The sequence below is a fragment of the Pituophis catenifer genome, unplaced genomic scaffold (genome assembly GCF_029215685.1).
Source record: "Pituophis catenifer annectens isolate HBS135680 unplaced genomic scaffold, rPitCat1.0.hap2 SCAF_8, whole genome shotgun sequence".
Taxonomy (NCBI): Eukaryota; Metazoa; Chordata; class Lepidosauria; order Squamata; family Colubridae; genus Pituophis; species Pituophis catenifer.
Genome location: NW_027256888.1, coordinates 9,669,064 through 9,696,836, shown reverse-complemented (window position 1 = coordinate 9,696,836; position 27,773 = coordinate 9,669,064). Strand labels below are relative to the sequence as shown.

The 27,773-nt window shown below is 41.0% G+C and overlaps 1 protein-coding gene across 1 annotated transcript in view; it reads right to left on the bottom strand.

The window, feature by feature from the left end:
- Nucleotides 1-27,394, bottom strand: part of KDR (kinase insert domain receptor) — a 71,222-nt gene extending 43,828 nt beyond the window's left edge. Inside the window, exons 1-9 of the mRNA XM_070948939.1 lie at nucleotides 27,374-27,394; nucleotides 23,575-23,708; nucleotides 19,408-19,604; nucleotides 13,457-13,578; nucleotides 12,593-12,761; nucleotides 11,043-11,182; nucleotides 9,210-9,381; nucleotides 7,707-7,818; nucleotides 7,071-7,234 (exon numbers count right to left, since the gene is read on the bottom strand). Coding sequence (XP_070805040.1) covers nucleotides 7,071-7,234; nucleotides 7,707-7,818; nucleotides 9,210-9,381; nucleotides 11,043-11,182; nucleotides 12,593-12,761; nucleotides 13,457-13,578; nucleotides 19,408-19,604; nucleotides 23,575-23,708; nucleotides 27,374-27,394 — 1,231 coding nt within the window. The remainder of the gene's footprint in view (nucleotides 1-7,070; nucleotides 7,235-7,706; nucleotides 7,819-9,209; nucleotides 9,382-11,042; nucleotides 11,183-12,592; nucleotides 12,762-13,456; nucleotides 13,579-19,407; nucleotides 19,605-23,574; nucleotides 23,709-27,373) is intronic.
- Nucleotides 27,395-27,773: the final 379 nt, after the last annotated feature.

Sequence of the window (27,773 nt, the reverse complement as noted above, 5' to 3'; positions counted from 1 at the left end):
TTGTTTACACATTAAAGCACAAGGATGAAACCTTTCAGAAATTTAAGGAATTCTACAAACGCATAGAAACACAACATAATATCAGAATAAAACAAATTATGACAGATAGGGGATGTGAATTCATGTCTAAAGAATTCTCCCAATGGTTAAAGGATAGGGGAATGCTACATTTCACGTCCAATCCATTTTCTGCGTTTCAAAACGGGATTGCAGAGAGAAAGAATTCCACACTACAAACCATGATTAGATGCACATTAGAGGATGCTGGTTTAGGCAAACAATTCTGGTCAGAAGCCCTACATTATTCAAATTACACTCAAAATAGAACCTGGTCCAGTATTGTGAATAAGACACCGTATGAGGTGATGTACAATAGGAAACCTAAATTAGCACACATGCACATATTTGGAGTCACTGCAGATGTGCACATACCTAAGCAGTTGAGGAGAAAGGGAGAAAACGTATCCAGAAGATTAAGATTTATGGGATATGAAACTGGAACCAAAGGGTACAGATTCATTGATAATAATAACAAATTTATAGTCTCCAGAACAGCTGTGTTTCATGAGCAGGCCAATTGGTCTAAACTGCACCTTAATGAAATATTTCCAAATAAATGCAAAGATGCGATATCTTGCGAGGAAGGGACAATAGAAAATCAAAACATTAACAAAAATAAGAACAAAACCAAAACTTGGACAAATAGTCAGCATAAAATAAAGACAGATACATTAACAAAAAAGGAAGCTAGATATTTGCACGACAACCATAGCAAACCTGAAAGAGCTATTAGAAACAATAGAAATCAAATACCAAGTAAATACAAAGATTACATAATGCATATGAATGGAGAACAAATAACACCTAATACATATGAGGAAGTATTAAAACTCCCTCGTGAAGAAAGAGAAAAATGGGAACTAGCTATGAAAAAAGAGATGGAAAGTTTGCAAGGATTAAATGTATTCACTCCTGCGATCGCACCTAAGGATAAAACAATTATAGGTACCAGGTGGATTTATAAAATTAAGAACCTAGAAGGAGGCAATACTTTATACAAGGCTAGACTAGTTGCACAAGGTTATGCACAAAAATATCCAGAAGATTATACTGACACATACTCCCCCACGGTGAGGACAGAGAGTGTTAAAACAGCTCTAGTAGTAGCATCTGCACTCAATCTGGACGTATTTCAATATGACATACAGACTGCGTATTTACACGCAAAACTAGATAAGGAAATATATGTAAGAGCACCACATAGTCAATACACTAATAAGAATGAAATTTGGTTATTAAACAAGAGTCTATACGGATTAAAGCAATCTGGCAAGAGATGGTACGATTGCTTGGTAAAAGTACTAAAGACCATGGATTTCAACGCTACCACTGCTGATAACTGTTTCTTTGTAAAAAAGAGTGATGATCACATTGAATTTGTATTAATTTATGTGGATGATATTTTATATATAGGAAAACACAAAGAGAGCAGAGAAATCTTTGTAAATAAGTTAAACGAACATTTCTCGTTGAAATCTCTAGGTAAAGTGAATAAATACCTTGGTGTACAAATTAACAAAACTAGAAGGGGATTCAAACTTACTCAGAAAGATAAGATCATTGAACTTCTAAACAAATGTAATTTAAACAATGCCAAAACCTGTGACACTCCTATGCAAACTGATTTCCTTAGAAACACTGATGAGTCTTCCCCTGAATTTAAAGATAATACATTTTACAGATCAGTTATAGGCTCACTCCTTTATATATCTAATTGGACCAGACCAGATATTGCATTACCTCTCAATTTATTGTCAAGATATGTTAGCAAACCAACCATGTACCATTGGGAAGCTGTCAAAAGAATTCTAAGATATTTGAAAAGTACATTAGATTTTTGTTTAGTATTAGAACCTAATAATGACAAAGAACCAAAAATTACCTGTTATGCGGATGCAGATTGGGCTGGTGATACATCATGCAGAAAGAGTACTTCTGGTTATATTTTTCTATTGAATGATTGTCCAGTTTACTGGTACACTGGTAAACAAGAACTGGTAGCCACTTCAACCACAGAAGCGGAATATGTTTGTTTATCCAAAGCTGCAAATAACCTTGTATGGTTCAATGACTTGATCTCAGATGTTTGGAAAAAACCTGCATTACCTTTTGTTGTGCATGAAGATAATAAAGCAGCCATTGAAATATCCAGATCCGATGCCATTGGACAAAGGTCCAGGCATATTGATATAAAATTTAAGCACGTGAGACAATTATCTCAAGATGGATTCATCAAAGCAATACATTGTGATACTTCTGAACAATTAGCTGACATATTAACGAAGCCTTTACCTTCTAAACAGCACAAATATTTAACTTCTAAATTGTATGTATTATATTGTCCTGAATCTGAATGTAATTGGTGTTGTATAGCGAACCGGCATTTAGAGGGGGATTTGTCAGATGTAAATGCCTTATTCTCTATTGTGTAAATAATGTATATATGGGACATCAGGGGTTAACTTATTCTTTGGATTTTAATGTATTCATAATTTACCACTCCCATTCCTGGTTCCACCCCTTGTATATATAAGGAGCCACCCTCACCATTTTCTTTGCTTCTATCTTGAATATTCAGCGAATATAGAATGCCTATTATTATTAAAGAGAAATATATTTAAATCTCTAATTCTTATTATCTTTATTGAGTCTGATCCTGAAAATATTTCAACAAAGGCTGTGCTGGTTGAGCAGGGGATTAGGCTGGATGGCCTCCAAAGTCCCTTGTGATTCTGTAACATTCTCCTTCTGGAGCAGAGGGTTGGACTACATGACCTCTAAGGTCCCTTCCAATCTTGTTATTCTATGATGTCTGCCAACTCTGGATGAGTCAGGAAATTTAAGACATGAAAAAGGAAGTTTTCCGCAAATGATGCATTAATGAAATTGCTATCAGAACATCTGATGAAGACTGTGAGATTTGACAAATTGATGGTAGGAGAACTCATCAATGGCACACAATCATGAGGCCTTCAAGCATTCTCTAGGTTTTGAAGGCATCCAACTACCTCCTAACTATCAATTGTAGGGAATAGTAACAGGACAATGGATTCAATCTTCAACTAGAACGCTAAACGAAGTTTGGTCTCATACTAAATGAAAAATAACCAACCACATTAGGATTTAGGGCTGTATGCCATCCAGCCCAATGGCATTTTTTTTTCCTGATCAACCATTATTCCCTTTCTTTCCTCATTCCAATTTAAGTGAAAGGTTAATTCATTTTTAGGATTAAAGACAGAATGTTGCACCAGAATGCGCTGATTCAATAGGCACACAGTTAAACGGTCACAAAATAATTCATGGCTTTTAAATATTTGGTTCTTCTATAGGGGCAGTCAGATTCTGAAAGTGAAAAACTGCACTTTGCTCCTTGTTACCATCCTGAAGCACTTAACAGAATAACAGAAAGGGTTACAAGGGACCTCGGAAGTCATCTAGTCCAGGGGTCACCAACCCTTCGGACCTCAGGGACCACTAAATTCATAATTTTAAATCCCACGGACCACTAATATGATCTGCCTAATGACCGCCTGGGTGGGCGTGGCTAGGTGGCCATGTGACTGGGTAGGCATGGGCAACTCGATGTCACTCATGTCGAGGGGCGCCTCACCGGCCTCTAGTCGCCCCTCCCCTCCCAGCCACTCCTCGCCTGTCCGCCCGAGCTCCTTAGGCCCTCAACAGGAAGCAGTTGTTGGAGCTAAGCAGCCACCATGAGAAAGAGTTGGCAAAACAGCTGGCTCAATTCAAATTGGATCTGACCGAGAAGGAGGCTCAGCAGAAGCACCTCACTCAGGACTAGGAGCATAGGCTTTCCAAGCAGAGGGAAGACCTGTAGGAGTGCAAGATCAGGTACTGGCGCCTGGAGGCTCAGCGGGCTGAGATGATCAGCCAGTTTCAGGCCATGATGCAGTCCCACTGGAACAAGGCCCTCTTCTCTTTGCTACCAGCGGCGCTTCCTTCCAGCCTTCATCAAATCCCCGCACCAGGAGGCTGAAGCAGACCCCGTCAGAATTTCTCCCCCCCCCGACCCACACAAAAAGACTCCAAAGGGGGAGACTCTCTGCAGCAACACAAATGTTCATTGCATGTATCTGTCCCAGGGGCTATAGCTTGAGGACCCCTGATTTAGTGCAATATAAAAAATGCAAATAATTTTTCTGCGGACCACCAAAATTTTCTTACGGATCACTAGTGGTCCACAGACCACCAGTTGGTGACCGCTGATCTAGTCTAATCCCCTGCAGAACCAGGAGACCTTAAACCATGGCTAGCCTAGTGAAGAGAAGGACCAGGGGAGACATGCTAGCAGTCTTCCAATATTTGAGGGGCTGCCACAGAGAGGAAGAGGTCAAACTATTTTCCAAAACACCTGAAGGCCATACAAGGATTTATGGATGGGAACTGAACAAGGAGATATTTAACTTAGAAATGAAGAGAAATTTTCTGACAGTGAGAACAGTCAACCCATGGAACAGAAGTTGCCTTCGGAAGTTGCGGGAGCTTCATCACTGGAGGCTTTCAAGAAAAGATTGGACTGCCATTTGACAAAAATGGTGTAGGGTCTCCTACTTGGGCAGGGGGTTGGACTAGATGGCCTACAAGGTCCCTTCCAACTCTGTTAATCTGTATTTTGGACAATGAAGATTGCTTCAGCCAGCATCAACTCTTTCTTACTTAGTGGCCAACATCACTCCATTGCAGTATTTGAATATGGTGATTGCTAACTGTGGGATATTGTTCAGGACAAACCAACCCTGCTATTTTTTTTAAAGCAAAGGCAAGGAAATTTCTTGAGAATGCAAAGGAAGGAGGCGTGCAAAGGGTGAAGCTCAAGATGACAGGATGGGCGAGGTAATGGGAAGTAAACAATGTGGTGCAGGAGTAAGAAGAAGCATGAAGACAGGAAAAGACCAGGACACAAAGCCCAAACCAAAATATACAGCAAATGAAAAACAACATTCTTTCTGTAACAAAACTGGATTTTCAAAAGCCTGCCTCTTTCCCCTCCTTCTTGAAAAATAAATAAACAGAGGAGGTTACTGAAGTCAAACAAAACAAATGCATCGGGCCCTTCCTTACATCAACCTAGATTGTTTTTGCTGCTTGCCTATGATTGAAAAAATCCAGGTTTTATCAAAGAGGGCTGAAAAAGAGAAAACATCTCACTTTAAATCAATGGAAGGCAACCTTTATATGATCAGTCAAAAATCATCTTTCTTTGTTATGACATCTAAGGACCTTAAAGATTATGATGGCTACTTTGGGAGATACCATCAGAGAAGGAGGAACCAAAAAAAAAATGGGAGTGACCAGCCTTGATCATCCCAAATGAAGCCTTGGGTGAAACCATCAAATTCTCTTGACTTGTCAAAGTCTCGAAATATTATCAGGCGTTAATCTTCTTGTGTTCAGAATTATATTTTACAAACTCGTAAAAAAAATTAGAAAATTATTTAAGAAAGCTGGAGACTTTTGGGGTTTTTTTCCAACCTGTGTCTATGGGCACATTTTTTAGGGGACTCTCGTCTACCAGACTAAGAGCTCTTCAGCACTTCAACCTAAGCTGCTAGTCCTCTTTATTGCTGTTCATGAAGTCAATTTAAACTCAAGCCTAGATTGCAGTGGTTTAGCTGTGGAGCCAGATTAGTATTTAATTCAGATTAAGGTCACTACAACCTAAACTGATCGTCCTCCTTTTTCTTGCCCTTCCCATGCAGGAAAGGCAGACCTCACTAGTTGACTACCAGGTCATAGTTAGATCAACTGGAATCAAAAAAATAGATCAACTGGGGGAAAAAAAGAAAGTCCTTCCCCAGCTCAGAACATAACAGCCTGGCGGACTTCAACTCCCAGAATTCCCCAGCCAGGCTTAAAGTTGCCAAGGTTGGAGACCACCTGGACTAGAGTGGAATGAAAAGCAAATAAGGCAAAGAGCCTTGATAGTACAAGGGTTTAGTGCACCCTGTTATTAACACAGCTGCCTGCAATTTCTGCTGGTTCGAATCTCTCCAAGGCTCAAGGTTGACTCAGCCTTCCATCCTTTCTAAGGTAGGTGAAATGAGGACCCAGTTTGTGGGGGCGATAAGCTGACTTTGTATAAAATATACAAAAGAATGAAGGCTATTGCTTAAAGCATTGTAAGCCGCCCTGAGTCTCCGGAGAAGGGCGGCATATAAATCAAATTAAAAAAAAAAAAAATAGACCAACATTCAAATGACCTGGAGGTGGATCAAAATGGAAAATGTGAGCTGGGAATGGAGTTGCAATAGATTAGGAGAGGAAGGCGAGTGAGATTGTTAACTTGCACGTTCTAGAAATGGTGGGTGGATCAGTGATGGGATTCAACCGGATCGCACCACTTCGGCCAAACTGGTTGTTAAATTGCTAGCTGGCCCCGCCCCTACCTGCCCCTTCCAGAAGTCCCCATGTGCCCTGTTTTGGCTCCCAGGTAAGTGCAGGGAGGCCTACTAGGCCCAAAACGGGGTGTGGGGGGGTGAGGTGTGCCCCCCCCCACAGCCCGTTTTTCCCCACTGAATTTCATCTCCTTCTTTCATTACGTACATTTGGCCACTTCACCCGTATATTTCTAAAGTCTGCTTTACCCTTTTGATAAGTAAGCTTCTACGAATGGACCTACCCTGTTTCCCCGAAAATAAGACCCAACCGGAAAATAAGCCCTAGCATGATTTTTCAGGATGCTCGTAATATAAGCCCTACCCCAAAAATAAGCCCCAGTTAAGATCGTCAACCAGATGGAGGCGTTTAGTACTGTATTTCTCTCAAAATAAGACCTAACCGGAAAATAAGCCATAATGCATCTTTTGGAGCAAAAATTAATATAAGACCTGGTCTTATTTGGTGTTGGGGAAACATGGTATTCTTGCCGCATGATGCTTTAGGAACAAACTCTCTAAAATTCATAGAGAACATGATGCCAGTTTTCCCCCCAGTTTACTAGCAACTGCAGAAAACGTAGCTTTTTTTTTTTTCATGGAACAAGATCTTACCGTTTACCACCAGATGAAACGTGTGCTTTTCACGCTGCTGGTTAATGGGATTGGTCAGCACAACAGTGTAATTCCCAGCATCTTTTTCGCTCATTTCAGTAATGATTAAAGAGTAACCAAGTTTCACCGTACGATTTGCAACAATGGCTTCTCCGTTTTTATACCTGCAAAACACAGGTATAATGTGGCTTAAAAGATGAGGACAGAGAAAACAGAGAAAACAATCTGACCACTTTCTATTTTCTACATTCTCAGTACATTGCAGTGAGAGAATCTGATTTTGCCTGCAAAATATTCCTATGATTAGGTTAGAGTTGGGAGAAAAGATTATCAGTCTGCAATCCCCGGTGAAGTTCAGTGCTAAATAGGGATTTTCATTTGTTTGAAAAAGAAAAACGTAAAAGAAAATGGAAGCAGTTAAACGCTAAGCGTATAGTTTTATAGCAAGTAACATCACCATAATAACAAAAGCATAAAACTTTATTTGGCGTTATGCTTTCTTCAGCTGCTCACAAAGAAATCAGAAACCCAACATTTTCTTTTAGAACTTCAGTGTTTCTATGTGATTGGACATTGTAAAATGTGTACAGAAAAGGAGAGAAGCTGAAGAAGAATAAGATTTGCTCCGGTTCTTACCATTTTGCTTCTGGGAGTGGATATGCTTTGAATATTACAGGCACTTTAGCTGGTTCTCTGAGAATGGTCTCCACCAGAAGTGGCATTTTGCCCAAAAAGAGAAAAGGCTTTTCTATCAAAAATTTAAAAGATAATCATTTAAAACAATGGAAAGTACAGTTGATAATATTGATAATATAATGGATACTGTTAGCCCTAGTAAGAAATGCAGATTTCAAATTGCTTGTTGACTTTAGAAACCAAAATCAGACTTTAACCACTCAAAACAACCAACTTATGATATTTATTTTCACTCATCCTATAGTAAAAAAAAAAAAAAAAAAAAACCCCACTGAATTCTGGGTACAATCTCTTTTAAGTACAGATAGTAAATCTTATATACACAATAATTACGACCATTGTTCTCAATCCTATTCGCCATCGTCTTCACTTATCCTTACTTAAAAATTGTGTGTTATTTAGTTAAACCCTCTGTTCAGTTTTCTCTATAATCAATTGATAATATCAAACATTATAGACGTCATATAGATATCACATTTATAACAAATAATCATAAGGTTTACGTGTCTTGATTATTCGATATTCATTATTCAATTATACAAATGACTTCATCCTTGTTTACATATCCACATTTCTAACTTCTGCTTCTATTTTCTAATCACTAATAAAATAATTTCCAAATTAAACAAGTAATATTTCCCCCATTTCTAGTTTCTATCTTTATACTAATTTTTAATAGAACAACTCCTGTATTAAACAGTATTCTACATTTATCCCTCATCTCTTGCCCACTTTCGTATCTCCACTCTTATTGACTTCTTGGCATATCTCCCAAACTCCTCTTCTTGTCTCGTTCGTGTTTGATCTAAGTATTTCTTCTACTTCTGCTGTTTGTACACTCTTTTGAGCCTTCACTACACCTTTCAATAATCTTTTCCTCACTTCAGGGGTCGAACCCAGACTGTACACTGTTATTGTGAATATCGAAATGTTATATACAACCCAAGAAAATTGTACAATAAAAATAATAACAACAACAAAACACTGAATTGATCAATATGGAAGGACTCAGATATCCTGCCAAGTCCTAGTTTGTGGAACAAGCCACAGTAGCAATAAGGAATAAGCCCTGTTTCTTGCTAAACTAAGACCCAGCAGTTTAGCTAGCATATGTCTGAACCCATCCAACAAACCACAAACTCTGTCAGTCAAGGTCATCCCAGTGGTGGGTGAGTGACATGCCCGTTCCCAAAACCTAATTCAAGATTTAAATCATAACATTGTTTCAAGATATTGTGGACTCCCTGTGATGACATCGCGTATTCCAGGGGTTCACGGACCACGGATTGAGAATCACTGGCTGACAGGATTCATTTTGAAGATAGACGAAAGTTTGACTCAAGCGGTTTGCCTTAATTTTGTGGACAATTCATTTCATGGTTTCTCCCAGGAGCTCACATTTTAGAAGCGTGAAAACCAAGTCCATCCTGAATCAAGCCTTACCGTGAACAATGACATTAATTTTGTGTTTCCTTGTCATCTGGCTACTGGTGGCCGTGCAGATATACAGACCCCCGTCGCTTAAAGTCACGTGTTCGATGGTGAGGGTGCTCACAAACTTCTTCATTTCACTGCCCAAGGCTGTCATTCCTTCCTTGAATGCAGCGTTCATTTTCTGCAATAGAGTTCAAAGTCATTTATTCAGCATGATCCTTTCAGCTGTAGACTGGGCTGGGTCAGGAGAAACCATTACAATCGAAGATCCAACCTTCTGTACATGCATGCACAAAAAGAGCAAGGCTCATTCACAATGCGGTGTCCAAAATCTTGCAGTTTTTGACCCACAACCCTGCAAATGTCCCTGCCCAATGGCTTAAAATTGGTAATTTGACTAGAAGGAAGAAAACGGGGAGTATTCATTTATCAGCATTAGGTTTCTGACTCTTGGGACAGATTCAGCAGATGTAGCCACTGGAGTAGACAGCGATAGCACTTAGACTTATACACTGCTTCACAGTGCTTTTACAGCCCTCTCTAAGCTGTTTACAGAGTCAGCCTATTGCCCCCAACCATCTGGGTCTTCATTTTACCAACCTCGGAAGGATGGAAGGCTGAGTCAACCTTGAGCCTGGTGAGATTTGAACTGCCAAACTGCAGGCAGCCGGCAGTCAGCAGAAGTAGCCTGTAGTACTGGACATTTTTGGGTAAATCAGAAGAAAAAATGAATGCATGATTTGTAGTTTTGATGATTTGTCTGGGTAGATTGTAGAAAGAAGGCAGTTATCTTGTAACCGTAGAATAAGAGGTAAAATTATAATTGGGCTTGTAACTTCCATCAAGATTGGAAGTTACGTCGTTGTATCTTTTTTGCTTTTATTTTTCTACCTTTCTTTTACTTTTTTTCCTTTCTTGAACTTTTAGCTTTTTCTTTGGTTTTCTTTTCTTTTTCTTACTTAAGATGGTTTTGCGTTGGTTTTTATCTTCTTTATTTAAAAAAAAGTAATAAAAATAGCTACATGAAAAGAACATGCTCCCCGAAAACCACACCCCAGATTTATTTTCCCTGCTTAGCCCTTCCATCTCAGCACTCTCAAAACCCCTTCCATTTTGTGTTTCCTCTCTCTTCTTTCTCACGACCCTGGCTTCACATAGGTTGTCTCTAGGAAGCAGAGAGGGGAGATGGAAGAGAATCAAATCTTGGTCCAGAGAGGACTTGAACTTGGGAAGTTCCTTACTGACTCTCAGTAGTCCAGCTCAGCCAACTCTATTGCTACTAATAATCAGACATCAACTGATTGAGGACTAGATTGATGACAAGGGGTGGGCTTCAAAAATTTTAACAAGTTCTCTGACCAGTTGCTGGGTGGGCATGGCCATGGTGAGCGTGGCCTAGTCGGCCTCCTGAACCATGGCCAGGGGGCGTTTTTGCCCTCCCCAGGCTCTGGAGGTTTTTCTTGAGCCTCCAGGAGGGTGAAAATGGCCTCCCCAGGCTCCGGAGGCCCTCTTCCTGAACTTCCGATAGGCCCATATTTTGCCTTCCCTGAGCCTCTGCGCCCACCCTGCAATTACCTGCATCCAAAACTGGCCATGTGGGGACTCCTGGGAGGGGAGGGGCGGGGCCAGCCAGGAGTGAGATTTGGGGGGGTTCTCCGAACTGCACAGAATCTTAGCTAGAGGTTCTCCCAAACCCTTGCGAACCCCCAGCAGGCTACCCCTGCTGATGACTCAAATGGATCATTTTGATCAATGCATTAAAAAAAGAGAGAGAGAGAATAACACACAACAGGGCCCCTTAGCAAATTCCTCTTGGATTTGGAAGCTCCCTGCTTCTGTTACCTGTTTTGAAGGGAAATCCCACTGAAACTCAATTCTCACATTCAGCTCGGTCCTTGCTGTGCAATTTAAGGATAGCTTCTCTCCCGCTGCCAGCTCTACTTGGTGCAGGGGGCTCATACTAAGCTCATGGATTTTATATCCTAAACGGAGGGGGACAAATCGGAAGAGAAATTCCACTGAATATACAATTGTGAAACAAACACATGATGTTGGGAAATGGGTTATCAGAAACGTTTTTTAAAAAAACAGATTTTTTTTGCGCCAATACAAACAGTACGCATCCTATTTAGTTCTGCTACTCAAGAGAAAGACACTACCCGTCCTGTCAATGGACTATAGTAGGAGTGTCAAACTTGCGTCATCATGGCGGTGTCACCTGACATATCGCAATTTTTTTTCCCTTGGCTAAACCGGATGTGGCCAGTGTGTGACGCATCCGGCCCACGGGCCGCGAGTTTGACAGCCCTGGACTATAGAAATAGTGCTTCTTCTTGATAATGAATGTTTAATTGATAAGCTAAACGTTTTAAGTAGAATCGATAAAGCTCAAAACAGCAAATAAATATCGATATCTGAAACCCCCCCCAGTAATTGTAAATTGTACCGGAACATTAAAAGAGCGAAAGAGAACGGATCTGTGACAACTCGTCACGCCTAACTTGCCACAGATAATTCGCCACAGACAATTCGCCAAGGGGCAACTCGCTGAGGGGCAAGAGTTCTACTAATACCGAAGAAATAGTGGAATAGAATCATTAAAGAAAGGATGCCAAAGGAGGGACAAAATAAAATGTGAATGACAAAAATAAAAAATAAAATAAAATTATTTTAAATAATTGAATTGTAGAATTGTCCCGAGTTATCCTGTGGTGAGCGAGTTACCCACAGCGAGTTATCCTGTGGTGAGTTGGCTGCGGCAAATTGTCCCATTCTGAAAGAGAACATGCAGGTAGTCCTTGACTTACAACAATCCATTTAGTGACCGTTCACTAAACGGTACCATTCCAGTACCGTTCAAAGTTACAATGGTACTGAAAAAAGTGACTTATGACCGTTTTTCACACTTACGACTGTTGCAGCATTCCCCCATAGTCACATGATCAAAATTTGGACGCTTGGCAACTGATTCATATTTATGACGGTTACACCATCCCGGGGTCTTTTGGGTTTTGTGACCTTCTGACAAGCAAAGTCAATGCAGAAGCCAGATTCACTTAACAACCAAGTTGCTACCTTAACAACTTCAGTGATTCACTTAACAACTGTGGCAAGAAAAGATGGGGCAAACCTCACTTAACACTGCCTTGCTTAGCAACGGAAACTTTGGACTCAATTGTGGTCGTAAGTCGAGATCTGTACTGGGGGAAAAAAGCAATAAAAAGTGTTTCAAGAAAAAAAAATTGATGACAGCTACCAGGTCATTAAGTTCCACCTGAGTGAGACTTTATCTTCCCCTTTTGATTATCAAGCTATTGTGGTGTTCTAAATTCTCTTTTTCCAAATAGTTGCTTTATAAACACCCAAATAAATAAACAAAGCCCATCACTTACCTAAAACAACCACGACGTACATCATCGATTGATAGCTTTCACCATCTATCTTAGTTTTGCAAAAGACCATTCCTACGTCACTGATCATGTTAGTGGGAATTGTGAAACCTTTCTGATTATCCCATGTAACTGACTTCCCATCAGGAACAAATGTTTTCTCTGGATATTTCTATGTGAACAACAAAACAACAATAACTTTTATTCTGATGTTTTCTAAAGTAGCCTAGGAGCTACAGTAGGTACAGAATTAAAGGCCCCATTTGAACAGCATGTACAGCAGTGGTGAGTTGCTCCCGGTTCAGTCCGGTTCTATAGAACAGGTAGTAAAACTGGAGAAAGGCTCCACCCACCCACCATGATGTCATCATGGGTGATCTGCGCATGCGCAGAAGCGTGCACTCCCGCTGCGAAATGCTAGTAAAGGTAAGTGGAACCCACCCCTGATGTAAGGGAATAAGACTTCAGTAAAGCCTAAACTAAATTTCAACCGAAATGTAGTAAAAATGAAAAATAATTAAATGCAAATGCAGTGCAATGATTTATTCCCCCTACATTTAATCACATTTCCATTCCGCCAAATTTAAATTTGCAAATGCTTCATCGTTTTTGGGGGAAGGGTTTTGGAAGTCACATCAAGATTTTGGGGTACGGAGATCTAATACTGGGCTGCAGGTTATGCGCATCGAATCTAATAAATTATGGAAGTATCTTTCACAACCTAATTCCCCCTGCCTATTTACATTTTTTTTTTTAACACAGTGCCTTTATCAAGACATCTGCCTCACAAATGTAAAATATGAAACATGAAAATAAAAAAAAAGAGCAAGAATCACTGGCAAAATGAATTATGATCGTTTGCCTTACTGAATGGAGTGATATGTTCAGGTTCGATGAGGATCCGAGACATGGAATCACTACCGTTTTGTTTCCGGTTATATACACAGCTCCTGGCTCGCTGGCTGACATCACAAATGGAGATCTGTAATCTGAAGAATATAGAAAATGCTAAATATTTAAATATTTAAAGCTCCAACTGGTCCAGAATGCAGCCGCGCGAGTAATAATGGGGGCGACTCGTCGTTCCCATGTAACACCCCTCTTGGGCTCCCAGTGGTCTTCCGGGTGCGTTTCAAGGTGTTGGTTACCACCTTTAAAGCGCTCCATGGCTTAGGACCTGGTTATCTACAGGACCGCCTTCTGCCACCGATTGCCTCCCACCGACCAGTATGCTCCCACAGAGAGGGCCTCCTCAGGATGCCGTCAGCCAAACTATGTAGGCTGGCGACCCCCAGGGGGAGAGCCTTCTCTGTGGGGGCCCCGGCCCTATGGAATGAATTGCCCCCGGACATACGAAGGATCCCCGACCTCCGCGCCTTCCGTCGTACTCTGTAGACCCTATTATTCCAGCAAGCCGGTCTGACGGAATAAAGGATTTTAATTGAGTTTTGATAGGGGTTTTAAATAACGATTTTAGCTGGGTGTTTTAAATTTGGCCAGTGATTGAATTATTTTAATAAGTTTTTAAATTTTTTTTTGTCTTGTAAACTGTTTTACCATGGCTGTTCACTGCCCTGAGTCCTTCGGGAGAAGGGCGGTATATAAATATAATAAAAGTAAAGTAAAGTAAAAGTAAAGCAACTCATTCACAGCAGTTTATCCTAGGAGTTGGAGTCCATCCAACTGAATTTATAGCAGATTGAATATTGATGTCACCAAGGGCGGACTGTGAATTGGGGCAGCTCCCCAAAATCCATAGATCACCCAAACAAGAAAGAAAGGGCTTCAGAAGAACGCTGGCTGTAGTTTTAGTGTTTTGTAGCCCTGTTTTGTAGCCCTGTTTTGTAGCCCTGGTGGCGCAGTGGTTAGAATGAAATATCGCAGCTGACTCTGCCCACAGCCTGGAGTTTGATCCTGATGGGGCTCAAAGGTGGCTCAGCCTTCCACCTTTCCAAGGTCGGTAAAAGGAGGACCCAGATTGTTGAGGGCAATATGCTGATGTTTAAAACCTCTCAGAGAGTACTGTGAAGCACTGAGGTGCGGTACAAGAGTCTAAATGTGTCAGAGTTTGTTGCAGTACACACAATCAGGATTCAAACTTCTTTATATATATATAATAACACATAAGGCAAATATACAATACCCATGCTGGTTTTTCCAACGTGGCAGAGGGAAGAGATTGTAAATAGGTACAAACACAGGCCAGGGACAGCAGAGAGAAGACTTCCCCTATATACAGAACAGTTGAGCTAAGCCACGCCCAGGCTCCAAACTGTTTCAGTCACCAAACAGCCCTCATTGGCTGACCTGTTGTTATGCCTATTCCAGTTCATGAATATATCTACACTGACAAAATGCTGTTGCTATTTCTATTATACTACCCAGAACTTCTCTAGTCCAACAGCCGGCTGAAGCATTCAGCATCCGTTTTAGCAATATAACACCAAACCAGCAAGAATTCCAAATAGCCTGGTCAATAACTACAGATCTAATGCCATGCCATGTTTTTGCACCATTATATTCTGCAGAACTATGACTATTCTGCATTCCTGCTGGTCCTGAGTATTGCAAAAAATAAAAGCAACTGGAGCCAAGTTTCTTTTTTCTTAAAAGGTAACAGATGTAAAAAAAAATTCCATGGGCCTTTTAATTCATTTTCTTACAGCCCGATTATCTTCATAATAATTAGGAAAGAAAAACTGAAAGCAGAGCTGCCAGGAATAATCCACTTCATTTGGAACACAGTGTGCATGCTGATTGCTTCATTTCCCAAAAAGATATATTCCAAGGCAGAAGAATGTGCAGGGAAAAAAAAAAAGCTGTCAAAACTCCTGTTTGGGAATAATTGCAACATTTGGGCCTTTTTAAGTTTGGGAAAGGATAAAGAAAAACACTGAAAAAATGCATCGGATTATTTTTGCTTTCTCTCATATTAGTGGAATCCAATCAATCTGGATGAAGATTCAAGACAAATAGAACATAGAACATCATCAGAGTTGGAAGGGACTTCAGAGGTCTTCTAGTCCAACCCTCTGCTCAAGCAGGAGATTCTAATCTATACCATTCCAGACAAATGGCTCTCTTTAAAAGCCTCCAGTGATGGACACTCACAACTTCTGAAGACAAAACATTCCACTGGTTAATTGTTCTCACTATTGGAAATATCTCCTTAGTTCTAGGTTGGTTCTCCCCTTGGTTAGTTTCCATCCATTGTTTCTTGTCTTGCCTTCTGGTGCTTTGGAAAATAGATTGAACCCTCCCGCCTCTGTGGTAGCCTCTCCAATATTGGAACACTCCTTTCATGTCACCTTTGATCCTTCTTTTCATTAGACTGGTGTCAGGTTTCGAGGTCGTCTCAAATAAATTGCATTTCAAACAAAGTCTTTGAAGAAAAAAACTCCCATTTATTAAGCACGACATTCTAACTCCGACTCCATCGCAGCCAACACTGACTTCCAGACCCCAAACCCTTCCTTTCCGTTCCCCACTCCCCTGCACTCATTGGCCATCTTCCAAGTCACTCTACCCCTAATCTACTGCTCCAGCTCAAAGGAATTTCCCCCCTCCCATCCCATCTCCTAGGGGATATTATCTCCAGGGAAAATAAGTAGGTGAAAAGTCAAACGTCCCTTTCCAGACGCCTCCGCTTCTCCTTCTTATGTCAGCACTAGAGTAAATGCAGCTTGAAGTGCTGACAACTGGACATACTCAATTCCTGCAATCGTTCTTCATATGTTTGAGCCTCCAGTCCCCTGATCATCTTTATTGCTCTTCTCTGCACTCTTTCCAGAGTCTCAACATCTTTTTTTATATCATGTTGACCAATTCTGGATGCAGTATTCCAAGTGTGGTCTTACCAAGGCCTTATAAAGCAGTTCTAATAGTGCGTGTGATGTTGATTCTATCCCTCTATTAACAGGATTGCATTGACTTTTTTAGCTGCTGCCACACACTTCTGGCTCATATTTAAGTGATTGTCCACTAGGACTCCAAGATCCCTCTCACAGTTACTGCTATTGAGCCAAGTTTCACCTAATCTGTACCTGTACATTTGGCTTTTCTTGCCTAAGTGTTAAGACTTTACTTTTCTCACCATTGAATTTCATCTTGTTAGATAGGGCCCAGTGTTCAAGTCTGCCGAGATCCATCTGGATTTTGAGCCTATCTACTGGGGTGTTGGCTATTCCTGCCAGCTTGTTATAAAACAAATAAGGAAATTGTTCTGTCCCCAACCCCACGCACACACACCAACAGACGTTCAGGAGTTAAAGACCAAACCAGCCGGCAAAATCCTTTTCCTTATGATAACGGAACTTGGCAACAACCTAGTGGCTGCCTGCCAAGAGTTTATTATTTACAAAGAGGAGAGATAACTTCTCCCCACTTCTGATACATCAAAGGAAAGCAGCTCAATAATTACGGAATACTCCAGCAAAGTCTTAAAGCAAAAGTCTGGCAATGCAGAATGGCGTGGAAGCTTTCAGCTTTGTTCGTCACAAGGTTTGACTGGCCACCACACTCCGTTTTATATCCTGTGGGGTGTGGTCTAGTGACTCAGCCTAATCTCGGGCACACCCTTTCTTCTGTTGCACGCGCTTATCTCTGCGACGCTGGCGTGGATCCAGCCAAGACTCATTACCCTCATCTGTGGCTGCGTGGATGTGCTTGGCCCCGGCCCTATCTCTTGCCCTTCGGCGGGCACCGAAGTCATTGCCAGAGAGGAGGGTCTTGGAGAGGGAGGCCTTGCCAACTCCTCCCCTTCACTCTCGGAGTCTTCTCCTGACGATGACACAGACTCCGGTAACGGAGCCACAACAGAAATAAAAGAACTGACTCCTTCATGCTATCCAGAAGTAAATGTGCGCAATGCCAAAGAAGTAAATGTGGTTGTGATACCCACCAATTTGTGTAGTTCCTAAAGCCAATTAGATCAAATTGAGAACCCATCAGTGGAGTTTTGTTAGAAAAGTTAGGTATTTTCAGAACTTGAAGAATACTTTGCCTCTTGGTACGGGTTGCTGGAGAACACACGTGAGAAGGCACTGTTGTGCTCACGCCAATTTGTGGATTGCTGAAACTAAGAACTTAAATATGAGCCAGAAGTGTGTGGCAGCAGCTCCAAAAAGTCAATGCAATCCTAGACTGCATTAATAAGAGGGATAGAATCAACATCACACACAGTATTAGTACTGCTTTATAAGGCCTTGGTAAAGCCACATTTGGAATACTGCATCCAGTTTTGGCCAACATGACCTTTTACCAGTCCACAATAGAAAGCGTCCTCACTTATTGCATTACAGTATGGTATGCTGGCTTGACAACTGCAGATAGAAAGACACTGCAGAGGGTGATGAGCATGGCACAAAGTATCGTGGGCTGTTCCCTGTTATCACTAGATGAAATTGCTAGGACTCGCTGCCTTAGAAGAGTGAGGAAAATCCTCAGGGACAATTCCAGAGGTGAGTTTCAGCAGGTTCTGACCAGTTCTGGAGAACCAGTAGCGGAAATTTTGAGTAGTTCGGAGAACCGGTAGTAAAAATTCTGACTGGCCCCGTCCCCATCTATTCTCTGTCTCCCGAGTCCCAGCTGATTGGGAGGAAATGGGGATTTTGCAGTATCCTTCCCCTGGAGTGGGGTGGGAATGGAGATTTTACAGTATCCTTCCCCTGCCACGCCCACCAAGCCATGCCCACAGAACTGTTAGTAAAAACATAGCCAGTCGTACGAACAGGATGAAGAATGTTATCTGTGGGCTGTCAGACTCCTGAATGCTACATAACATCATAAGTATGTAGTATGATAGACTTACAGGGCTGACACAACATGCAACATGCTCATATTGGTGCAATATATTATAATGTAATTTTATGCACATACAGTATATGCATAGAGGATTGTGTGTATGTTAGTAAGAGTTTACTGGGTTAGGGATTTTCTTTCTTTCACTGTTATTGTGATGTATTGTATGTGTGTGAGGGGGTGCACCTTAGTGTTTTCCTCCAGCAGCCTGCGGAGCTGGCAGCGGAGTCGGACAGTGAGGAGGCTGAGGAAGAACAGGGGCCAGTCCTGGAGTCTGGGGAAGGCCCAGATGAGGGCTCTGTGTCGGAGGCAGAGATGGGGCCAGGGCCATCGGGGAATGATGTGTAGACTCCGGAGCCTCCAGAGGCTGACAGCAGAGAGGCAGAGGAACAGGAGGAGCCTGTTCCTAGTGCACGCATGAGAACAGCTGCCAGAAGGCAAGAGCAGCTAAAGCTAAAAGGAGGAGCAGCTAAAGCTAAAAGGAGTAGGGCAAAGAGATGATTGGCAGCTCCCATAAGACTTAAAAGACTTGAGCTCTTTGTCAGAAAACAATGTTGATAGGTTTGCTTCTTGTCTTGCTACATTTATTTCTTGTCAGCGTCTTCTGCTTCTGAACTTTTGCCAAGAGAAGCCTTTGGCAGGTTGCCTAATTAGACCAAGGTTGGTGATAAGGCTGAAGAATTGTGTTATGAAGAATTTGTTTTGATTTAGTTTGGACTACGCTGAGAATGAGTTAATTCTCAGCTGTTCTAATAAAGTCTGTTTTCGAACTGACTGACATTTGATAATACCTACTTGGGCCTGGGTCACAACATAAGGGAGGCTCAGACAATCTCATTGTACACATGTTGTGCATTGACAATAAAGGTTTGAAATTGATTACGAGTTAGCTGGCATGGTGGCATCAAGAGAATGGATCAGGGGAATTTTTGTTCTAATCCAATGTGCTTCACATTGTACAACAGTAAGCCCTTTTCCCATTAAACAGAAAAAATGGCACTCTCCCAATATGCACCTACCTTGTACATAAACATAAATGCTTGATGAGGCGAGGTTGTCTTGGTAAAAACACTTGTAGGACCCTGTGTCGTTGCCTATTGCTTCCGTCAGGGTGAGCATCTTACAATAGGTGTCGCTGGCACACTCAGTCAGCACGACTCGGTTTTCGATGCTGGTTTGGTTGTTAGGCAAAAGCCAATCCAAAGCCCTCTCACCACTGGGGAGCAAAAGGTGAAATCCATAAGCTACTTAAGAATATTTGAGTCCTACGGAATCCTCCATTAATAGAATAGAATAGAATAGAATAGAATAGAATAGAATAGAATAGAATAGAATAGAATAGAATAGAATAGAACAGAACAGAACAGAACAGAACAGAACAGAACAGAACAGAATTCTTTATTGGCCAAGTGTGATTGGACACACAAGGAATTTGTCTGGGTACATATGCTCTCAGTGTACATAAAATAAAAGATACGTTCATCAAGAATCATAAGGTACAACACTTAATGATAGTCATAGAACAGAATGGAATGGAATGGATTTTTTATTGGCCAAGTGTGATTGGACACACAAGGCATTTGTCTGAGTGCATATGCTCTAAGTGTACATAAAAGAAAAGATACGTTCGTCAAGAATCATAAGGTACACCACTTAATGATAGCCATAGGGTACAAATAAGCAATCAGGAAACAATATCAATATAAATCGTAAGGATACCAGCAACAAGGTTACAGTCATACAGCCATAAGTGAGAGGAGATGGGTGATGGGAACGATGAGAAGATGAGAAGATTAATAGTAGTGCAGACTTAGTGAATAGTTTGACAGTGTTGAGGGAATTATTTATTTAGCAGAGTGATGGCGTTCGGGAAAAAACTGTCCTTGTGTCTAGTTGTTCTGGTGTGCAGTGCTCTATTATAGCGTCATTTTGAGGGTAGGAGTTGAAACAGTTTATGTCCAGGATGTGAGGGGTCTGTAGATATTTTCACAGCCCTCTTTTTGACTCATGCAGTATACAGGTCCTCAATGGAAGGCAGGTTGGTAGCCGTTGTTTTTTCTGCAGTTCTAATTATCCCCTGAAGTCTGTGTCTGTCTTGTTGGGTTGCATTAATAATCTGCATCAACACTGTTAAAGCCATCAGAAGGCAGTTGCTTTAAATACAGTGGTGTTTCATTCATGTCAAGAGCAATGGAGAGAACACACAGTCTGAAGGGAGTGCCTGTGTTAATTGCCCAGGTACTACTTGTAATTTTCTCTAGATTTACCTATGGAGATTCTCAGTCATCCAGGTCATGGTTGTCCCAAAGGTGATTTTTCAGGAGGCAACTGGACTTTCTTGTTCTCCTTTGAAGACTTTTCGCTTCTCATCCAAGAAGCTTCTTCATCCCTGACTGGATGGTGGGGAATGCAAGGATTTATACTCCTTGCAGACAGCTGGTCATTTGCATCCTTTTTAGAGAGTCAGTTGAGGCCAGTTGGAAGTTTATCTGTGTCCACATCCATTTGCACTACTCAGGTGACTCCTGAGGACACAGATAAACCTCCAAGTGGTCTCAACGACTCTCCAAAAGGATGCAAATGACCAGCTGTCTGCAAGGAATATAAATCCTTCCATTCCCCCTCCATTCAACCAGAGCTTGAAGAAGCTTCTTGGATGAGAAACGAAACGTCTTCAAAGAAAAACATGAAAATTCAGTTGCCTCCTGGAAAAGCACCTTTGGGACATTTTTTTATCTATATTGTCAAATACAGGTATTGTCAGACCTGGTCAAGGTTGATATCTTAGGAAAGAAACACTCTCAACTCTGTTCCATAGCAAAAAGATTGCTTTTACTAAGATTGCTTTTACTAAAAGTCAAGCGGTTGTCAGGGTTCCAACAGATGCCCTAATTAAATCATGAACCCAGATATTTATTATGAGCTTCATGTCGGTACGTTCCCAAATGAAGCCAGCTCTGACCCTACATAATTTACACTCCAATTATGACCCTGTTTCCCCCCCTCCACCCAGGATGTGTCATCAATCACATTCACCAACGGATCAATTTCGCAAGTTGTAGAGGTCACTCCCCTTCGGCGGCTGTAGGTATCCCTGGGATACAGCCTTGAGAGAAATAAGCATGGAATAGGCATCTGTCTTTGGCTGCTGTGCCATTTCGCCGGTTTCCCCTCCCCCCCTGGCCTATGGCAACTCGAGAGCAGGCCAGGGATGCTTTGCGAGTTGATAGCGGTTACAGGAGCAAAGCCAAATCTAAAGGTTTGCATGGGAAGATTCCCTACTTAACTTTCCCTTTTCCATCCCACTGATCTGTTGTTTCCTCCATTGTCCAATCATATTTGAAGATGTTTTGTTAACTGTCCCTGGAACGGTTAGATAGATGGATAGGCATTGCATTCCATTCCCAGGTCCTTGGGCTTGGGATGTCTTAGGATGGCATGAAGATCGCTTTTGGGTTCCCCCTAGTCTCCCCACAACTCCCTCCCATTACTGTTGGTGTACCTGAGATAGGGAAGGTAGCGACAGATGCTCCTCTGCTTCTCTCAAACCTACAGTAGGACACATTCAGATCATCTGCCAGTTGATGATTTTCTTCAGTAAGGGAAGGAGGTCTACCAATGAGGTTCTTCAGACTTCCACACACATGAGCACATTGTTTTTTTTTGTTTTTTTTTATGAAAAAGTAGAAGGCACCATTACTATCCTTGGATGCTGCTGCCGATGTTTGCACTATTTACACAGGAAGCCCGCATAAAAAAGGATGTGCTAAACAATATCCCAAAAATAAAAAAGTATGACTCCTCCCTTTATATACACAGCAGGAAGAAGGCTAGCCCTCGAACAAGAGATGGTAAACAGAGATAACTAGCAGCACTTAGGTTAAACACAAGCTATTGATGAGTCCCTAATTGGATAGCAAATTGTTACCTATTAGAGATGAGGTTGGCAAATAAGGGACCATATCAGGGGTGAAATCCAGCAAGTTCTGACAGGTTCTGGAGAACTGGTAGTGGAAATTTTGAGTGGTTCGGAGAACCGGCAAATACCACCTCTGGCTGGCCCCGAGTGGGGAGGGAATGGGGATTTTGCAGTATCCTTCCCCTGGAGTGAGGTGGGAATGGAGATTTTGCAGTATCCTTTCCCTGGAGTGGAGTGGGAATGGAGATTTTGCAATATCCTTCCCCTGCCATGCCCACCAAGCCACACCACGCCCACCAAGCCACACCCACAGAACCGGTAGTAAAAAAATTTGGATTTCACCACTGGACCATATTTTCTAAATTGGCAACAAGTTGTCACTCTGATCACGCCATAACCATCGGATGCCAGAGAGAGGGAGAATTGGATGAACCGTCTAGAACACAAGCAAATAACAGTGACCAAAACCTTAGCCTAATTTCTTTATCCGAATTGTAATTTTCTACAGAAAAAAATGTTTGGGGCACAATAAAATTCTTTATTTGTATTCTCTATGTTATGTAACTGTTTTGTGTTGGGGGGTTCATATCCTCAAGATAGACATGCATCTTGGGAAGAAATTAAGACAATACATTAAATTGAAGACCTGTATATTGCACGAGTCAAAAAGAGGGCTGTGAAAATATTTACAGATCCCTCACATCCTGGACATAAATTGTTTCAACTCCTACCCTCAAAACGACACTATAGAGCACTGCACACCAGAACAACTAGACACAAGAACAGTTTTTTCCCCCGAACACCACACTCTGCTAAACAAATAATTCCCTCAACACTGTCAAACTATTCACTAAATCTGCACTATTAATCTTCTCATCGTTCCCACCACCCATCTCCTCCCACTTATGACTGCATGACTGTAATTTTGTTGCTTGTATCCTTATGATTTATACTGATATTGTTCCCTAGTATAATTTGATTGCTTATTTGTACCCTATAGCTATCATTAAGTGTTGTACCTTATGATTCTTGATGAACTTATCTTTTCTTTTATGTACACTGAGAGCCTATGCACCAAGACAAATTCCTGTGTATCCAATCACACTTGGCCAATAAAAAATTCTATATTCTATTCTATTCTATTCTATTCTATTCTATTCTATTCTATTCTAGTCTAGTCTAGTCTAGTCTAGTCTAGTCTAGTCTAGTCTAGTCTAGTCTATTAATTCTATTCTAAATAACAAGAATAATCACCCTCTTTCCTTACCTGCAAGTAATCTGTAACGTATCATTTGCAGCGATCGTAATCATATGTTTTTGGATGCTAAGAGACGGTGGATCCGAAGAACTAAATGAACCTGTAAAATACAAATATATATATAATACACAAAATTCCGTGGACTCGAAACAATGGAAAAATACATAAAAGTAGGATATAATTTATTTTGAGTTGTATTTTTAATACAACCCGCCGTAGTGCAAACGGCAAATGAAGATGATGGAACTTGAAGGGATGGCTAAATTAACTTCTTTGCTTAGAGAAAAGACCTGTATGTACAGGTATGGCTGATTAGAAATCTCTTAGAAACTTTTGCATGAAACAGAAAACAATGCTCTTATGATTTGTGATTCCCATGATTCAAAAAAAAAAAAAAGGATGATAGAAAAAAGGAAGCATTTTTATAATCATAAAGAGATAACTTTGCAAAGGAAAAAAAAATGGAGGGGAATGGGAGGAGGCATGGAACAGAAATCTTAAATTGACTAGAGCGGTGGCATATAAGGAAAATCATTACAAAATGTTTCATAGATGGTACCTAGCCCCGGCCAGACTAGCTAAGATATATCCCAATATACATCCCAATTGTTGGAAATGTGGCCATGGCCAAGGCACCTTCTTTCACATGTGGTGGACATGCCCGGAAGCGAAAGGATATTGGAGTAAGATCAGGAGATGGTTACACGAAATAATTGGGGAAGATATTGAACTAACACCAGAGATTTTCCTCCTGGGAATAATAAAGAAGCCATATAGAAAGGAAATGACACATTTAATGATCCATATAATTACAGCCGCTAGATTGGCATACGCACAGTACTGGAAAGAGAAAATTCAACCACCAGAAGAGCTTACAATTAAGAAAATACTCGAGTGCGCAGAGATGACTAAATTAACTTATGAATTAAATGATGAAAAGTCAGTATACTATATGGTGTGGGAAAGGTGGTACAAGTGGTTGCATGATAAAATGGAAGAAAGATCTAAGGTGTGTTAAATATTGGTTAAAAGTGAGTCAAAATATCAACAAGTATCATTTATGTAAATAGTTAAAACACTGCACATCCGATACAAATTGAAAATGTTTATTATATTTATGTGTTCTATGTTATTGTTTGAATGATTGTTTGTTTGTTTGTTTGTTTGTTTTCTTTTTATTTCCTTTTTGTTTTGTAAAAAATTTCAATAAAGTTTCTATAAAAAAAAAAAACTTTGCAAAGGAAATTAGAAACTCCTTTTTTGTTTCTTTTTTTATCCTTCATTTCTACACATTGTTTTTCCCTTTTTCTTTTCTCTCTCTTTTTCTCTTTATTTTGTTACATTTAATGTATTTAAAAATTATTTATATGCACAAACATCAGAGGTGGGTTTCAGCAGGTTCTGACCAGTTCTGGAGAACCGGTAGCGGAAATTTTGAGTAGTTCGGAGCTCTGGTAGCTCAGCAGACTAAAGCACTGTTATTAACATCCACTTACATCTGCTGCCTGCAATTACTGCAAGTTCAAATCTCACCAGGCTCAAGGTTGACTCAGCCTTCCATCCTTTCTAAGGTAGGTTAAATGAGGACCTGGATTGTGGGGGGCAATAAGCTGACTTTGTATAAATATACAAAAGTATGAAGGCTATTGCTTAACGCACTGTAAGCCACCCTGAGTCTCCGGAGAAGGGCAGCATATAAATCAAATTAAAAAAAAAACACGGTAGTAAACATTCTGACTGGCCCCGCCCCATCTATTCTCTGCTTCCCGAATCCAAGATGATTGGGAGGAAATGGGGATTTTGCAGTTGCCTTCCCCTGGAGTGGGATGGAATGGAGATTTTACAGTATCCTTCCCCTGCCACGCCCACCAAGCCATGCCATGCCACGCCCACGCCCACCAAGCCATGCCACGCCCACCAAGCCACACCCACAGAATCGGTAGTAAAAAATGTTGAAACCCACCACTGACACACATTATATATATACACACATACACACAAGGAGAGACAGACAGGCACATACATAAATAACATACACACACTCCCAAACTTATATCTCTTGGACTACATGCTTTTAATGAAGGCTGCCTTTCAGAATTACAAAACTGCATTCAAAATGCATAAGTTTTCTACAAAGCTAGAAAAAGAAATCTTGCTTTTTTACTGCAGCAATGGATTATGACCAAATTGTATCTGAAGGCATGGGAAGCTGTTGTGGATTAGACTTAATAGACTAATTTGTCTACCTAACCTGCTGTCTAATTTAAGTCGGCAAATAAATTTAGGAGGATGCTAAACAATAGCATCCAAGGGAAAATGCCGATTTGTCCATTGAAAGAGTTAAATTGTGAAGCATGAAACATCAGACTGAAATTCATGAGTGCTATCATAACAGGAAGAATGGGCAGATGTTCAGGAGCTAGGAACTCAACTCTGCAATTCATACAACTGGGGTGGAGTTCCTGTTTCATTGCACTTCTAACTTCAAGGTCCAGCTAAAGGATATGCGCATTGAAATACGGTGAACTCAGTTTTAATAATGCTCTCATTTTTCTCAGGCGTGACTTAAATGTCCCCGTAGTTTAAACAGAAAACCATAATTTGCTCCCTGATCAAATTAATTAAATTTGCTTGGAAGGCTTCCAAATAACATGTCCGTCGAAGGTTGTACTATTGAAATAAAAGCAGCCACTCTGTAATGGAAGAATTTTACAAGAAAGCATGAAACAGTTGGGTCGGTATGGACCAAAACACTTAATTCTTCTTTTCATTTGAAACGTTTGCTGTGCAACTTTAGATGCATAGATGTGCTTTTGATTTTTAGTTGTTGTTTTTTTCGTCTTTTATACAATGTTTGGTGTGGGTTTTTTTTTTGTCTTGTCTTTGTCTTTTCTATTTAACTTAAGAAAAGGGAATATGCTCTACAGGAGCATTTCCCAGTAGGTGCATGGGGGTTAGTAAAAAAGGAAGAGAGAGCATCACAATGCAAGACCCATCCCATTGTCCCTGTTTGTGTGATGCCAATGTACATGCAAAAGAGGCGAGGCTGGCATCCTAATCCTCCATCCATCACCTATCCATCACACAGCAGTGAAAGGGATCTTGGAGTCTTAGTGGTCAACCGATTAAATATGAGCTAGCAGTGTGCGGTGGCAGCCAAAAAAGCCAATGCAATCCTACATTGCATTAACAGAGGTACTAATACCAATCCATAAAGCCTTAGTAAGACCACACCTAGAATACTGTATCCAGTTTTGGTCATCACACTATTAAAAAGTTGTGGAGACTCTAGAAAGAGTGCAGAGATCAACCAAGATGATTAGGGGACTGGAGGCTAAAATATATGAAGAATGGCTGCAGGAACTGGGCATGGCTAGTCTAATGAAGAGAAGGATCAGGGGAGAAATGATAACCTCCCTTTATCTGGTGTACTCTGAATGCCCTGGATTACAACTCTCATATTTCACAGCACGATAGTCATTATATAAGATTTGGGACAACAATATTTGGCCTAAACGACTGTTAGCTTTGCTTCCACTTGTCTCCAAAATAACCAGCAGTGGGTTTGCAAAGTATTTCGCACAACCTCACTTCCATTGCTACAGCTCCTCATATAATCTACAAATAAGCATTGTCAACCTTTTAATTGTTTCCTTTATCTTTTCTCGCTTCAAAAGTGCCTCCAGTCGCTGTGCAAGGGAGAGATTAATTCCCCCCCCCCCAAGGGATCACAATCCAGAATTTCTACACTTAACTTTTGTTAACTCCGAAGTAAACATCTCCTTTCGTTATTCCTTCCATCTATTACCTCCAACGTGGAACTGGGCATGGCTAGTCTAGTGAAGAGAAGAGAAGGTACCAAACATGATAGCATCCTTCCAATATTTGAGAGGCTACCACAGAGAGGAGGGGGTCAAGCTATTTTCCAAGGCACCTGAAGGCCAGACAAGGAATAATGGATGGAAACTGAACAAGGAGAGATTGTCAAGTATTTGCAAGCCATTGGCACATATATCATACAGAACACTAGTGGAGGCAGAAAGTGCCCCCACCCCTATGTGGAGAGGAGGGGCTTACACTGAGTATAAAACCCCCTCTAACCTTTCCACCTTGCTCTCTCTTTTACGTTTGTTCTCCATGAGACATGATCTTTGATAGGGGTAGTCACACACGCTGTGTGCCCCCTATCCTAATGGATATTAAGACAG